The 16,764-nt window shown below is 47.3% G+C and overlaps 1 protein-coding gene across 1 annotated transcript; it reads left to right on the forward strand.

The window, feature by feature from the left end:
• Positions 1 to 3,634: 3,634 nt before the first annotated feature.
• Positions 3,635 to 5,669, forward strand: LOC117847082 (adenine/guanine permease AZG1). The gene has a single exon (XM_034728243.2). It carries the CDS (start codon positions 3,684 to 3,686, stop codon positions 5,370 to 5,372), a length of 1,689 nt encoding a protein of 562 aa, XP_034584134.1. The 5' UTR covers positions 3,635 to 3,683; the 3' UTR covers positions 5,373 to 5,669.
• Positions 5,670 to 16,764: the final 11,095 nt, after the last annotated feature.

The raw sequence follows: 16,764 nt of genomic DNA on the forward strand, positions 1-16,764 counted from the left end.
TGCCGGGAGTAAAATTGACTTTTTCTATGAAAAACATTAGCTAGAAAGAAAGAGATTATGGGTGCTAATAGGAACTTGGTACATTGGAAAAAGACCAAAATGCCCCTAACTTTATGGAGGAAAGAAGAGAAACAAGGATAAAAGTGAGACTTTAGAAACTTTGGCTCTATCCATTAGCCCTGCCTGGGCGAACTAATGGCTAGCCCTTGCTAAATTTTAGCACTAACCCATCCAAATATGACCTTAATCTTACTTTTAGGGGGTGTTTGGGAGGGGAGACTAAACTTTAGCCCCCCATTTTAGCCAGATTTTAGCCCTCTCCTCCCAAACACCAGAGTTAAAATGGAGGGGCTAAACTTTAGCCCCCCATAATCTATTAGCCCCTCCAAGGGGTGCTAAAATGGACTAAAGGGGCTAAAAGTGGTCCCCCTTATCCTAATTTCCACCTCCTGCCCCCCTCTCTCATCCCCGCACTCTCTCTCCACTCTCTCTCTCTCTCCCCGCACGCCGTCTCCACTTGGCCCCGCCACCCGTCTCGCCGGCCCCGCCGCCTCTATCGAGCCCCGCTGCCTCCGCCGCGACCCCGCTGCCCCACGCCTTCCGCCGCGACCTCACTGGCCCGCCTCGCCTCGCCGGCCCCGCCACCACCTCCGCCTCGCTCACTCCGCCCGGAACCTCACCGCCGCCACCGGATCGGAGCCTAGCTGGCCCCGTCACCGCCGCCGCCACCGGATCCGAGCCTCCTCAAGGGTGAGCCACGCGATGGCGCCTTGGGGAGGTCCTAGCCAGTCCCCACCTCCTCCGGCCAGATCCGCCGGCTTCGCCCACCCCTGCGGCCTCCGTCTGCCACCTCCTCCACGATGGCATGCGACGCCTGGCCAGAATCCTCCATGACGCGCATCACCTCGCCGCCGTCGCAGCGCTGGCCGACGTCGTCCGCAGATCTCGCAGGACGGTGTCTCTCTCTCTCCCCGCGAGGTCTCCGGCGCCGACGCCCGCTTCCGCGACGGCCGTCGGAGGGCGCCACTGTGCACCGTGGTGGCGGTCCTGTTCGCCGCGCTGCTACTCGCCGCCGTCGCGGCGCTGGCCGGCGTGTCGGAGAAGACCCTCTCGTTGGCAGTGCCCTCCCCGTGCCCGCCGCAGCGCCAAGGCTGATGAGCTCGTCCGCGCGGATCTGGACGGAGTCCGCATCGACGAGGCCGAGATCGCGAGCCCCAGCTGCACCTGGTAGTCCTCCTCCAGCTCCAACATCGGCACCACCAAGCACTTCGAGATCTAGAGCGTTCGCGAGGAAGCCGCCGCAACAAGAGCGGGCGCGTCCGCCGGTAGGGACGACGCGCTCACGGGCGTCGCATCCAGGGACGCGGACGTGGCCAGCGCCGGCGACTTCTGGGGCAAGGATCTGGTGGGCTCGGAGCCCGCGGAGCGGTGGGCGCGCGACGGAGGGGCTGAGGAGGAGCGGGTGGCGATCCGGAGAGGCAGCTATGCAGTGGTAAAAGGGTCATTTGGCACAGCAGGGGCTAAACTTTAGCCTCCTCCCAAACACCCACAAAGGCTAAAGTTTAGCACTCTTATTGAGGGGTCTAAATGTTAGCCCAGGGCTAAAGTTTAGCCCCCTCCCAAACAGGGCCTTAATAGTTAAAAGTAGAACATTACTAAAAATTACCAAACATGTACAAGCATACTTTCGTACATAAAACTAGTTAAAATTTCTTTCGTTCACAAAAATGAAATATTAATATAATATTTTGTGTCAAAGCCTTCTTCAGAAGAAACGAAATATGCTCTATCAAATTACTCCCCTCAAGCATAACCAAAGTCCGGATAACTACTTTAGTTCAGTTTACCCGTAGACTATGCCATTGGTTTAATTTAACCCTTAACATAATTTATCTTTTTTTCTCCATGCACAACACATGTTAGAAAAATATATCACGAATCTTTTATTATTATTTTGATAGGGTAGGATATTTAATAATAAAATTTATACCTGAGATACAAAATTATATAAAAATTAATGATGAAAAATGACAAAATAATATTTTTAAATATAGATTATGATGTCGACTGCCATCGCGTAAAGTTCCAAATTAGAATTCAACTTGTGTATGGAGAAACAAAATGATAAATTCAACTTATGTATGGGGTAAGTTGAACCAAATAACACAGTTTAGAGGTAAATTGAACCAAAACATAGTTTAGGGTTCTTTGAACTTTTGCTATACTTGAAGGGAGTAATTTGGATTTTTCCCAATTCAAAACTTTTCTTTTGAATTTCGGTGTTACAAACAGGTACCGAGCGTCGGTCAAGTTAAAATGGAAACTACGTAGGAATAGGATAGGAGCACGTGTTACCTAATTCTGAATGAAATAAATAGGAATACTCATGGCCTCCAAGGAACAGAAGGATTGCTCCAGTGAGTTTTAAATACTTTATTAAAGTTTGCACTAATTCCAGAACCTTTTAGGTTCCAAAACCTCTTTTCAAGCAAGCACTCGATTGTACCTCCACTCATGTCAATGAGCCGACCACATTCAGAAAAAACAACTTGTGTATCAATCACTTCACTCAAACCCCCAAAAAGATCTCCCAAATTCCCTGAACAAATCCCAAAAGACAAAAAGTTCCCTCATGTCCTAATCGAAAAAGCATTCCCTAATTTATGTTTGTTGCAATTGCAACTAGCAAACAAGATAACCTTTTGCATGATGTCTGGTCTCTGGATCACCACATCGTTTCACAAACCAAAACACCATAGTAGATACTATAATTGATAAATAAATTGTATTCTTCGATTGGAAATTTGTGATCTCCCCTCTCTCTCTCCTGATTTTCTTATGGGTGAGTCTATTTACCTGTCACCGTAAATCTGGACCTCAAATCTGTCAAATTTTGGACCATTGGATCGAGATCCGACGGTCGTCATCTACCCACCATCCACTGCTAATAAAAGGAACGAGCGGATGTCTCCCCAGCTCCGCACGTGAGGCGTCGTCTTCTTCGCCTCCTCCCAGGCCTGCCGCCGCCGCCTCCCTGCAACGTCGCTATGCCTGCGCCGGTGTGGGCTGCCGATGACCCTATCGCTACCCCTCCCTCCTTCAACTTTCCCTTCCCACAACAACCCATATTCCTGAGCCGCGCTCCCCCGCCTCCTGCTCGGCTTCCGACGGTGCCACCGCCACCGAAGCCGCTGCCCCCTCACCCACTTCCTCGCTAATCATTGGCAATGCTCGGCCCTGCCACCACCGCAAGTGAACCGGTTGTCTCCCGCGACCCTAAGCGGAATTCGTCCTCGCTGCCTCGCCGCCCCACTGCTACCACCGCTAGCCTGCCGGCCTTCCTTGGAGCTTTCTCTACAGTCGGTACACCAATCCCCCAAATACCGAACCCCTAACCTGAAACCCTAACCCACCAGAGCTAATGGAGGTCGTTGGACTTGAGAAGAAGCAATGAAGCTCGTCGGAGAAGAAGGTATGAAATTTGACAGATTTCGACCCGTAGAATCTGTCGACAGATGTATGGAAAAATCTTTTTTTTATCAGACTATATCTTCTGATTAGTGATTACCTCAGCCTTTGACTCTGCACGGTCATGCCGGGGCCCCACATCACCTGGCCTCATTAAAGAGATCCCAAACACACGCACTCCCACACAGCCACACACCTTCCCCACGCGCGCCGCCATGGCCGGCTCCATCATCCCGAGGGCAAGCAGCGGGGAGCACGCGGGGGCGTCGGCTACGACCAAGCTCGGCCGTCTCAACGCGTCGGTGGAGCGGTCGTGGGTCGGGCGGCGGTTCCGCCTCGCGGCGCGCGAGACCACGTTCACGACGGAGCTGCGCGCCGGCACGACCACGTTCCTCACCATGGCCTACATCCTCGCCGTCAACGCATCCATCCTGTCCGACTCCGGCGCGACCTGCACCGTCGACGACTGCGACGCGCCGTCCCCCGGGTGCAAATTCCCCCCGGTTGACCCCGGGTACGCCGCCTGCGTGGCGCGCGCCCGCCGGGACCTGATCGTCGCCACGGCGGCGTCGTCCGTGATCGGGTCCTTCATCATGGGTGCCTTCGCCAACCTCCCCATCGCGCTGGCGCCCGGGATGGGCACCAACGCCTACTTCGCCTACACCGTCGTCGGCTTCCACGGCTCCGGCGTGCTCCCCTACCGCACGGCGCTCGCCGCCGTGTTCCTCGAGGGCCTCATCTTCCTCTTCATCTCGGTGGTTGGCCTGCGGTCCAAGCTCGCCCAGTTCATCCCCAAGCCCGTGCGGATCTCGGCGTCCGCGGGGATCGGGCTGTTCCTCGCCTTCATCGGGCTGCAGAGCAACGAGGGCGTGGGGCTCGTGGGGTTCAGCTCGTCGACGCTGGTGACGCTCGGCGCGTGCCCGGCGTCGCAGCGCGCGTCCGTGGCACCAGTGGTGACGTTCCCCAACGGCACGGTGGCGCTGATGCCGGGCGGCACAGTCTCCGGCGGGATACTCTGCCTCTCGGGGCGCATGACCTCGCCGACGTTCTGGCTCGCCGTCGTGGGCTTCCTCATCATCGCCTTCTGCCTTATCAAGAACGTCAGGGGCGCCATGATCTACGGCATCTTGTTCGTGACCTTCGTGTCCTGGCCGCGCGGCACCGCCGTAACCGCGTTCCCGGACACGCCCGCCGGCGACGACAGCTTCCACTACTTCAAGAAGGTGTTCGACGTCCACCGGATCCGCTCCACAGCCGGCGCGCTCGACTTCCGCGGCATTGGCCACGGCTACTTCTGGGAGGCTCTCTTCACCTTCCTGTACGTCGACATCCTCGACACCACCGGCGGGCTCTACTCCATGGCGCGGTTCGCTGGATTCGTCGACGACGCCACGGGCGACTTCGAGGGGCAGTACTTCGCCTTCATGTCGGACGCGTCGGCCATCGTGTTCGGCTCCCTCCTCGGCACGTCCCCCGTGACGGCGTTCATTGAGTCGTCGACGGGTATCCGGGAGGGCGGCCGGACGGGGCTGACGGCGCTCACCGCGGCGGTCTACTTCGCGGCGGCGCTCTTCATCACGCCGCTGCTGGCGTCGATCCCGTCGTGGGCCGTCGGCCCGCCGTTGGTGCTGGTGGGCGTGATGATGATGCGCGCGGTGTCGGAGGTGGACTGGAACGACATGCGGCAGGCCGTGCCGGCGTTCCTGACGCTCGCGCTCATGCCGCTCACCTACTCCATCGCCTACGGGCTCATCGGCGGCATCGGCTCCTACATGCTCCTGCACTCGTGGGACTGGGCGTGCGAGGCAGCGGCGAGGCTGGGCTGCGGCCGGAAGGTCGGAGGCGGCGCCGAGAGGAGTAGTGGCGGCGAGGCAGAGCAGGGGAAGGAGACGGAATCAGCATAGCGTTTCTTGCCCCTTTCGTGCTTTCCGCTTTTCCCCTGGATATATCCCATTTTGTCTGGTTCTCTCCAAATTGTTTTTTTTGTATTATTAGGATTTTAAGGTAGGTGGTCAGGATCTACTGTACCAGGTAAAATGGATCCAAATTCTAGTATCTGCATAATTTTATTTTGAAATGAATTGTGGACATCCAGTGATAGAGGTTGGTGTTTCCCTAGCTCTATGCAAGGTCTAGAGAGAGAACCAAAAATCCAAAATCTGAAAATAATACAAGTCAAAAGATAATTGAATCTTTTCAAACCCTGCTTCAATGCTGACCTTATTGATATATTGAACTTTGAAAATTTTCAACTGATTTGTTCAATGATTTTTGAGACATATTCTGGGGACTTATTGTAGGGAGAAAAGCCCACATGTAGAACAAAACGAACGTCATTTTCTCTCAACAGAGAACCTCCAACTCCAAGGCTCCAGGGCTAACATTCGACGGAAAGGGATTTTTAGACCACAGTGAAAACAGTATTGTCAAGCTTCCTATACGCTGAGTAGTCAGTACTCTGATAGCTGCAATAAAATTGTGGCCTAAAAATTGATAGTCTTGATTACTGCTTCATGTGGGACTGGACTACTGTTCTAGACATTCTGCTTCTCAACAGGAGCTTTTCGCCCAGCCTCTGCTTCACCTCCGAGTCAGGGTTTTTAAAAGGAGGCAACACACGTTGGCGGCGGCTAGGGTAAAGCTTTTCTATTCCCCAACGGAGATCACGGTTGAGCAAAGCTCTCTCAGCAAGAAAAAACCTAGGGTAAAGCTTCGCTGGTGGATGTAGCAATATGATCTGCAAAGATGAAACAAGAGGGGTTGTGGTGCAAGGTGACAAACACAAGTCGGCTTGCAACCTATCTAGGTTGCGCGGTGAGAATTCATGCAAGTCAAGTAAAGTGGTGACTTGACTTGTTGTTTGGGTAAGGTGGATGGGATAGTGGCGGAAACAAAAACAGCACGGACGATTGAAGAACTATGACTACGAACATATTAAACCAGCATCAAGACTCTACCACAGACACAAACTCAACAAAGCAAATCTGAAAGTGTATATTCTTTTTGGCTTTTTAGGACTAGGTAATGTAAAACACGATGAATCTAAAGGGGGAAATGAAGTATACCTATCGGCAACCTGAATCCTGATACCACTTGATATAGCACTGGTCCGATCTTTCGATAGGTATGATATGTATGGTAAATTTGATTGTGGAGTCTCGACGTTGATGATCTAACTTCTAATCAAACATTATTCAAACCCCTACAACCGTTAGACTGCTACTTCGTTGGTTATCAACCAAGCAAAATTCGATTCAACTCGCAAAGAAGGCATTCACTACAAGCGAATCGAAGAACACAAGTAAGAAAGTGAAAGAACACAATCTGAAATTGTAGACGTATATGAAATCTAAGTATGAAGTTTAAGCTCTCAACATGAAAGGATTAATCTCCATAGTTGAGAAGAATAAGAACATGGTCCGTGGATCACAATAAAAGGACTTGTCACCACAATTACAATGAACAATGTCTGTTTCACAATGGAAAAGTAGAACTAAACAAAACCCAAGTCTCTAATGTAATGGCTACTGAGTTAATATGAAAAAGGGATCTCGTAGCATTGGGGACGGCCAAGGGGGAGGCGCCCACAACATGGGCTTAAGGCCCAACACGGTACAAGGTTCGACACGACCAAAAATTGGTGATGCAACATCTTGTCGTGACCACATAGAACGATCCATGATGCTTCTAGAGCTAGGAACAAAATTGTTGGTATAAACAGAGATCACGAATATATTTGAAAACGTACGGATACCGCTATAGCTTTAACCCAGAAGTATTCAGGGTATCGAATCCATAGGGAACGTGTGTGTACTAGTCTTAGAGTCTAGAGTATCCAAGGAGAACAAGAGATAAGAATTGGCAAGGGTAGAGAGGATTCCTATGGGTATAGGTTCTTATATAGGATAGGTTCTAAACCTAGCTTGCTTACTTTAGGCACTAGCTTACCTCTGGTCTACCAAGAGACTTTGGCTAACGGCTCTACCCTGTACCCAAATGTGGAGGATTACGAAGGACGCACAAAATTGTCACCATGTGCTGGCCTACAATTTTGTGGAGCACAAGGCAAACAAAGGCAACGTCCAACCCGGATACTATGTATATGTTGTCGATTACTACCTTAATCTCGATATTGCAAAATAAGACTAAGGCACTCTATCTAGACAGAGCGATGAACCCGCAAGCAATTAGGAAGAGAACATAATTAACCAAGAAACTCACCACGATAGATGATGAGGACATGACTCACTTAGATCTGACCATTCATGCTAAAGATAAGGTGAGCTCATTCTTATGTATTCTTTTTAGTTATTTTTAGAATAGATTTCTACCTAAAGATATTATTATAATTAGGAATCATGGAGAGGACCATGAAGTACTTGAAGAGATGTATGGAGGCAGAGAGGACAAGCAAGGGATGTCCAAGCCAAGTTGGAGACCCAAACTATATCAAGTTCGAGTCTATCTCGGAGTCCAGGACCAGTCCGCCTTAGAATTGATGCCTAGATCGCATACAAAGTCTATTTTGGATGTTCTATATATGCATGGGCTGAGAAAATATACTTTCCAATGGCACTTGTCTCATGTCAAAATTCTATTTGAATCAATTGGAATTGTCGAAACATGTGGACATACAAAATCTGGATGTACAGAATCTGCCAGGTGCCGCATCACCTTTTGTGGGGCCTCAGGCCTTGTAAGTTTGTTTTGGACTTAGGCTCTAGTTTTTGGGCACCCCATCTAGGAGGAGAACACCCCAAGAGTGCCCTAGGTCGTCATCCCCCTTCGCCTCCACCTCTTGGATGTATAAAACTTAGTAGCCGCCGCCCTAGACACCCCGGTTTTGCGTAGATTAATGCGTCATTGAACAATTTCACCGTGTATCAATTTGTAGAACCCCAACTTGGTGTGCTTAATTCAAGATTTTCTGTAATTGAGTTGCATTCTTCCTTGGTCTTTCTTGTGTTCTTGATTCGCTTGCAGGAGGTAGCCTTTGTGGCAAGGTGAACTGGGCTGCGCACGGTTGATAACCAGTGGAGAAGTGATGCTTCGATTGCGGGGTTCGGATCTTACTGATCGGAAGCCAAATCGATTCTGTTGCTACTCCACCAAATTGAGGGTTATCCTTGTGTGGGGACCTTCCTCAGAAGATCCTGTTGATTACCTATATCAGTCCCTGGATCAGTAGCTAACACAGTTATCATCGCGGATCAGCATCAAAACTATAAAAGATGTGTTAAATGATATAAATAGGTTTTCACTTTTAAGCAGCGAAGTGTGGCATAACCACCCATTCCATAGGCAAAAGAGAACGTAGGACCGGGAACCCAAACCCTATTTAATGAAAGCAAAACTGAGTACACTTATGATTGGTACTCAGCAAGTCCCAACATTTAGTAACTAATTATATGCAATTTGGGAGGTGGACAAAGAGAATAGTTTATGGTTATATCTCTCATATGCAAGGTGAATTAAAAAAGTAGGTGTTTTGAAAGGACTCTTTTTCAAAACAAGTTATTTTATATTTTTAGAATTGTGATCCTGGAGGACGGGAAACTATCTCCCCTACCAGTCCCCAAGTTTTATTCTAGATTCCAGTCCAACGACTTTCATCTAGCATTTCCAAAAAACTATACCCTTTCACCAAAGAGTTTCAAGGATTAATCATGGGGGCTTTGACTTAGTGAGCTCATGATCATGAGCCTCGGCTATTCAAATAGATTATACTCTGTGTAGAGGTGTACACTTTCATCATACATCCGGCTAGCCCGTACCTTTGCATTAGGCGATGCTAACCTACGAGATCCATACCCGCTGACGTCTATCTCTAGACAACATTGCCTAGGTCCATCCATGGATACACTAGGGTCTAAACAGGGGCCACTAATAGTCCACTTTGCGGACCTCATCTCAGGAAATGCATGCATAATATAAAAAAATTATCAAGGCCTCCAGCTCTCTCAACAGTCGACCTGTGCCAACTGGACCTGCGACTATGCGAAGGTCCTACTCCAGTATATCCGTTGCCCACCTTGGCCCCTTGGGATGGATTACTAGGTTCAGCTAGTGGGGTTTGAATGAAGGCCTCACATAAATAGGCACTCCCAAAAGGCTGTGCCTTTTGGCATGTATGGTTGTACGTATCACAAGAAAGACTTGAGCAATGAACCGGTCCTTATGTGACCGAAGTAAGATTTGGGATGGAGTACCCTCCACTGAGGTCATTCCCGTACTCCCAAGTCCAAAATACACTCTAGGATTTCCATTACTATCATTTTATCCTTTTAACTCATGCTTCCCTAAAGAGAACCCTTCCAATGTCTTTTGTTTTCTAAAAAGCATGATAGTTTATAAAGGGGTGTTAGATCCTTCCCATAGAGGATCTAATAGTTGTTTTATCCCCATTCACGGGGTGTGACTCGACTTGCCCAGCATATCTAATTAGGAGGGGTTTATGGGATATGTAGTTTTACCTAGGGTGAATACACTACTGGAAAACTGAGCATTGGTCCTAGCCCTTAGTACCGGTTGGTTTTTGACCCAGTACTAATGTGAGCATTGCATTAGTACCAAGTCTAACGGCTAGTTTCCCAGGAGCCCCCCGTGACCCCTTTAGTACTGGTTGGAGCCCCCAACTGGTACTAACTTCCCTCCTATAAATAAGGTGTATTCTTCCTCCTGCCTGAGCCATTTCCTCCAGGTTGGGCTTCATCCATTCATGGTGAAATAGGGGAGGAGCTGCCGGATTTTTGACCATTTCATGGGGATTTCACTCCTTCAAGTGTTCTAAAGGTTATAAACTTCATCCTCCCTTATTACATGGTTAGTATACTAAGTTTTATGCTTTAGAGCTAGAGTAATTTGTGATTTTTAGAATAAGATACAATGGAGAAATTTTTCATTTATATGCATGTGTTATTTAGATCTCATATTTGTGATTTTTAGAATAAGCTACAATTTTTTTGGATTCTATGCTTCGTATTAGTCAAATGATGTTAGAGGAATAATTTGTTCATATGAGCTAAATAAATTATAGGAAAAAATATAATTTATTCATATTTTATTCATTTGCAAGTATGAGAGAGATAAATTGTGGCTCTAGCTCTTAGCAAACAAGCCAGGGAACAAGCAACTGCATCATCAAAGGCTAATGTCGATGTAAGCCCCTCTCAGCGTCGAGGCAACGTCATTTCCATGAAAGCCCCAGCTGGAGGATCTTCTGACATGTTTGAGGATAACCAACACCACCTCATGGACGACATCACTAGGAGAGCCCCTTGTGAGCTTGTTACTCCTATGAAAAATAAGTTCATCGTGGTGGCTTATGGTGTGGCTGAATAACCAATACAAGGCCAAACAATTTATGGCGTGGACATTCCAGCTCGCGGTTATGCCAAAGTTGGGGTGAACCGAGTGGTCGACAGTTGGGATGACATGGAGCTGGATATCCCTAGAGGTGATGGGGAAAAAAAATCTAGGAGAAGCCATCTATGGTTGGATTCTATGGTCCAAGCGTTACATAAGGATTATGCAGCCAAATCCCCCAACCTTGCGACATCTCCTCAAGGCTTAAGGGCAAGATCACCTACGCCATCTGCCAGGGCACCCTCTCTACTACCAGACAGGGATCCTAACATGAGTCCACCATTTGACAAGGATCCTAGCATGAGTCCACACGCTCCACCAGTTGACAGGGATCCTGGCATGAGTCCACCTCCCCGTGTTATGAGCAAGGCTACGAAAGACGCCTTCAGTTCCACCTACTACGGCTACAAAGAAGAAGCAGAAGAAGCCGAAGGAGAAGCAACCAGAGCCTAAGAAAGCTTACGAGATGACTGATGCAAAAAATGATGCAGTATTGGATGCTGAGGTTAAAGCTCACTTCGCACCAAAGCCTCCCGTGAAAATCCACCACTTGATAAGGTTAAATTTCAGACTTTCATTAGAAGCATGGTGAAAAAGGTAGAGAAACCACCACTATCTCACTACGAATCCAGGGAATAATTTATGTGGATACTACATATTCACGTTCATCCATTGCTTTGTAGGTCCCAAGCGTATAACCGACGACGAATTCAGAGAATGTATACAAATTTCTTAATAATAAATTAGTTCTAATTGTGTAGACCTGTTAATCTACTATATAATAACCTTTGCCAATGACACAGATGAGAGACATGAAGGAAGCACTCATCGAGACGGAAAAAATCAGGGCAATTCAAGAACAACTCAGTGAATTTCTTCTGGATGAGGTAGTAAATCCAGTGGAGGAGTTCCATATTACGAAATACTAATATAGAATAAATAAATAGAAAATAAAATAAGAAAAGAAACAAAAAAGAAAAAAAAGACCTTTTGTACCGGTTGTTTATACCAACCGGTACTAAATTGGCCTCGACCACGCGCGACGTGACAACCAATTTAATACCGGTTGGTGTAAACAACTTGTACTAAAGGTCCCCCTTTAGTACCGGTTATTTGACCCAGTACTAAAGGCTCCCCCTTTAGTGTCGAAGTAGCAATATCGGTTGCACAACCGTTACTAAAGGGGCTTAGGAACCGGTACTGAAGGCGCTTTTCCTAGCAGTGATATGGCATATAGCATTTCAATAGAAAAAAGGACTAGTATGTCCTTTGGGGTTTATCTAGCAAGCACACATTTAAGTTACTTTTGAAAACAATTGCAATAAATCATATTAAGATGGTAGTATTATTACTCTCACGCTCAATAGGACAAGGCATAAGCTAGAGTCAGGACTTGACTTCATCAAAAATCCTTAGCATTTCCTATGATGACTAGGGTTCTTGGCTTCAAGCCTCCTGGATCCTCAGCTTTTTGTCGGAGCTTAGTCATACTACCAGCTACACAATCATGCAAACATTCAATCAATTCTAGCAATCAATTCATAACTAAAGAAATGGAAAAGAGGATGGTGCTGGATATTTTGGGAATTACTAGGGATTTTGAGGGCTTGATGAAAAATTCTAGGATAAATGATGGATGATTTATTAATTATTTAGAAATAGATTTCTAAATAATTAATGGATAGGGTGGGTGGATTTCAAAAAATTCTAGGAAATTAATAGTTAATTTCCTAGGGGTATTCAGGGTTTTGGTTGGGCATCACAACGGCTAGGTTTTGTCAAAATTAATGATTTCGGATGGGCGGCATAATGACATGATGGGGTTAAGGATTAGGGTTTTGGTTGGGCATCATAATGGCCAGGCAAGGTCAGGGTTTGAGGTTTTAGTAGGGCAGCATTCCGACTAGGTTTTGGGATAGACCTTAGATAAGATTTTGGTGCTGGGTAGTGGGAGTGGATCTCAAGTTTAGAAAACTTGCACGATGAGCTCGACTTTGTCCCGGGGCTCGTCCCTACAGCGGGTGGAGCTCAGCAAGTTCCCTTAGAAAATGGTTTACATAGAGCAACCAGTGGAATGCTGCGTTGGTGCAAGGTTTAAAGGCTTGAGAGCTTGCTCGACGATCACCACTTCGACCTGACCTAATGGTCGGGGATAGTCATGCAGCGACAAGTGGGGCTGGGCAAGGTCAAGTGGAATAGAACCAAAGGACTTGCTCGACGGACTCTCTTCGACTTGACCCGGTGCTAGGGGATAGTCACACGGCGACAGGCGGAGCTGGGCAAGATCAGGCATGATGGAAATGGATGCTAGATAGCTTGCACAATAGACGTCCTGACTCGGTGCTAAGGGATAGACAAACAACGACAGGTGGAGTTGGGCAAGGTCAATCGGATCAAGGATTGAGGCAAGAGCTTGCTTGATGAATTCACTTCGGCCACTGGGGCGGAGCTCGGGCAAGGTGGCCAAATATAGGGTATGGGAATAGGCTTGGATGGCTTTGAAATATTTTTTTTGGGAATTTTTGGAAGAAGACCGGGTGATACACGAATTCCTGCGTACACAAAAAAAGGATTTTTAATTACAAAAATGGTTGAATTATATGAATGGGACATATTTGAGATGAGCAATGGGAAACAAGGGCATGGATGGGTTTGAAATGCTTTCTAATATTTTTGTTGATTTTTGGGGATTTTTGGAGATATGGAAGGGCTCAAAGTAGAATTTGGTGTGCACTCGGCGGGCTGCGCGTAGCAATTTGGCAGTGGCTAGCGCAACTAGTGGGGGCCAGGGTTTACTGTGGCATGGACCGGTGGTCTGTGGTGGTGAACCAAGGGCGTGGTTGAGGGGGTGGTCCACGTGCACCGCAAGCATGGAGGGAGTGGGTCGGACAACGGGTGATGGTGTCAAGTCGAGCGGGCCCGCACATTGGATTAAGACACACAGAGAGGAGTAGATGGTGGGGGATGGTGTGAAAATGGCAGCATACCGGTTCGGTGGGAGAGGGTGTCGCACAGTGGCAGCACGTTCGTGGCGTGGCAGGCGGCGATGGGCTCGAGCCGAAGGAGATGGAGCCGTAGTACTACGGGCGCAAATGAGGGAGGAGGAGAGGGAGAAGGAGGGGTGGTCTGGCAGACGGCGAGAGGATGCAAATGCTAGGGGGTGCACAGTTGCAGCCAGAGCTGGATGAAGTGGCGGCTCAGAGGATGACGTGGAGAAGAAGGGAGATGGACATGTGCGTGGTGAAGGCGGCACATGGTCTAGGCTGCACCAAAGGTGAAGCGATGGCACGGTAAGGGCGACTGCGACGCGGTAAACGCGTCGAGGCAGAGGGCGGTGGCGCTGGGGGACATTGTTCGCCGGCGGTGGCAGCGCGATGAAGCTGGTGGAAGGGAAGCAAGTAGGCCATCATGCATTGATGGGCTACAGTGAGGCGAGCTAGGCCGGTGGTGGGCGAGCATGTGGGCACGGCTGCGGACTGGGCTGGAAAGGAGCAAGTCGAGCTAGGTCGTGGGCCATGTGCAGTGGGTCGGGCCTCAAGCAGGTGTGCGCGTGTGTGGGCTAGGAGGCGGGAAGGGGTGGAGACGAGCTGGGTCGGAAGGAAGGATGGGCTAGAAAGGAGGTTGCCTTGGCCCATGAGAGGTTTGATGGTTTTGCATTTGTTTGAGAACAAATTTAAGTCTAAAATTGAAATAAGTTTCGAATTTAGATTGAGTTTGGGATGTGGGTTTGCGCAAGTCCTAGATAAGGAATAGTGAAGTTTGACGAGGATTGAGGAGTGACTTCATAGGAGTTTGATTGGGAAATTAATATTCAGTTTGAATATTACCTCCAGGATTTTTAGGAAAGGAAATATTATAGAGATATTATTTCTAAGATTGAGGTTTAGGGATATTTAGGTGTAGCTAGGATGGATCAATGATTTCAGAGAAGCCCGATTGGAATTTAATATTCAAATTAAATTTGAATATTAAACCTAGGGTTCTAGAAAAGGAAAGAATTGTGGAAATGTCATTCTTGGAATTTTGAGAGTTTTGAACGGATTTCTAAAGCAATCAAATGCATCACACATGTGGGTTAAATGCATGGTTTAATTTTTGTAAAATAATTTTTGAATATTTCAGGAAAAGGAGATTTGGTTATATTTAAGGAAAAATTTTAAAAAATTCATATTTTTAAAAGCCCTAAAAAGCGGGATGTTACACCTTACTGACGGAAGATCGAGCACTCTAGTTCCCATCAAATGGTAATAAGAGGCTCAGATATACCATCAGGCTTACCCTAGGTTTAGTTAAATTTGCCATCGTCCTAAAACTATAGAAAATTGCCCCACAAAAATATTTCTTCATCATGTTTCGGCTGTCCTATATCCCTTTTTGTGCCTTGCAATTTTTCTTTTCATTTTGCTTTACTGAATTTTAGTCCCTCGCTGAGTCATTGTGTTCATCGTGTCTTGATGTTGTTTGAGTCCCTGGTGTCAAGTCCGATATATTTGTGTAACAACGGATTGGTTCCTAAAGTTGATCTGTGCTACTCGTAGGCAATGTCGTGTTCCTATGTTTGTTGCACAAGGAATATTCGATCTCATATTTCACAGCTGTTAGGTTTTTTTTTCTAATATCTAGTGCAAAAGCTGTTAGTTGCCCTATCTTCTCTTGGCTGCTCTCACGATTTGTTTTGCTGCCTGTGATTCAACCGCCAAGAGATATATACACATTTGTGCCAGCCCAACAAAATTTCTGACTCCAAGTGCTACAGGCTGCCATTGCTCTGATTGGTTTGTTTCGTAGATGTCCAAACATCCTTCTCTACGAGGATCAACTAAGGTGTGGAAGTCCCAAGAAGTTTGTACCTGCAGTTACCATTTATTTTTATTGCTTAATGCATTGGGTTAAGTAGGAGATGACTGCTTATATTTATTCCATTCGTGAGGTCAAATATTATTAATAGGTTCCTTACAAAATCCTCCATGATGCAACTAAGCCCTAAACCTTACAAATAAGCCCTTAGATGTCACAAATAGGTCCCTGGATTTCTAATTCAGACCTCTTTTATATAAAAGGGGTCCCGTAGCCTTTGACACCTAAGTCCCATCCCTTACACAAATTTCAACAACCCCACCGAACTCAAATTACCACAGGGTAGCATACACAACTATCCATGCCATACCTTTGTTGTAACCGGGTTTGGGTAATTCCATATCCGAGTCAAGCTACAATAAGGTTTGACATAGATAATTGACTATCCATGCTAGTGTAGGCCCCATGTAATACCCCAGCCTAATATACCAAAGTAGTTGAAGTTGTTGGCCCAAGTGGCGCCTAGTTGTGGTTGTAGGTGGTGGGTTTAGTACCACCGTGAAAGTTTAGTGGGGCGAGGGGGGTGGGTTGCTTATAATCATTGTTGTTTCAAACATAGCACCTCCAGGTTAGCCATTTTACATGAAGTCAGGACGAAAGTGTAAGTGAGGTGTGATGCATATACAGACCCATTCCGCATGAGGAGATGGGTCATAAGCAGATTTTGAAGCGGGGTGTTACACCCCAGCACGGATACCTTTCTCTGATATGCGTTGGTTTCCTTGTTCACTTCAGAATGGGAAGTGATGTACCTGTCATTTGTTGGTAATTGGTAGTAATGCTACCAGCTTTTCACCGTTTGTCAGCCATGGTGATCATACCACTTCAGAATCTTTGGAATTTTTCTCCACGTTGACTTTTGTCAAAGGTAAGCACCACTAACAACAGGTAGTGGTTTAAACGAGAAAAAGGAAATCCTTTGTACCAATTTTGATCTGTTCTTCATTCATTACATGTATCCTATCTGCTAGTTGCTCCCCGACCATTGGCAATGATTTGCTATCATCTGATTTTTGCATCGGATAAGATTCATCTCACAGTAAGACTCTAAGCTTTTATCTCTTCAAGCTTTAG

The sequence above is a fragment of the Setaria viridis genome, chromosome 3 (assembly GCF_005286985.2).
Source record: "Setaria viridis chromosome 3, Setaria_viridis_v4.0, whole genome shotgun sequence".
NCBI classification, from domain to species: domain Eukaryota; kingdom Viridiplantae; phylum Streptophyta; class Magnoliopsida; order Poales; family Poaceae; genus Setaria; species Setaria viridis.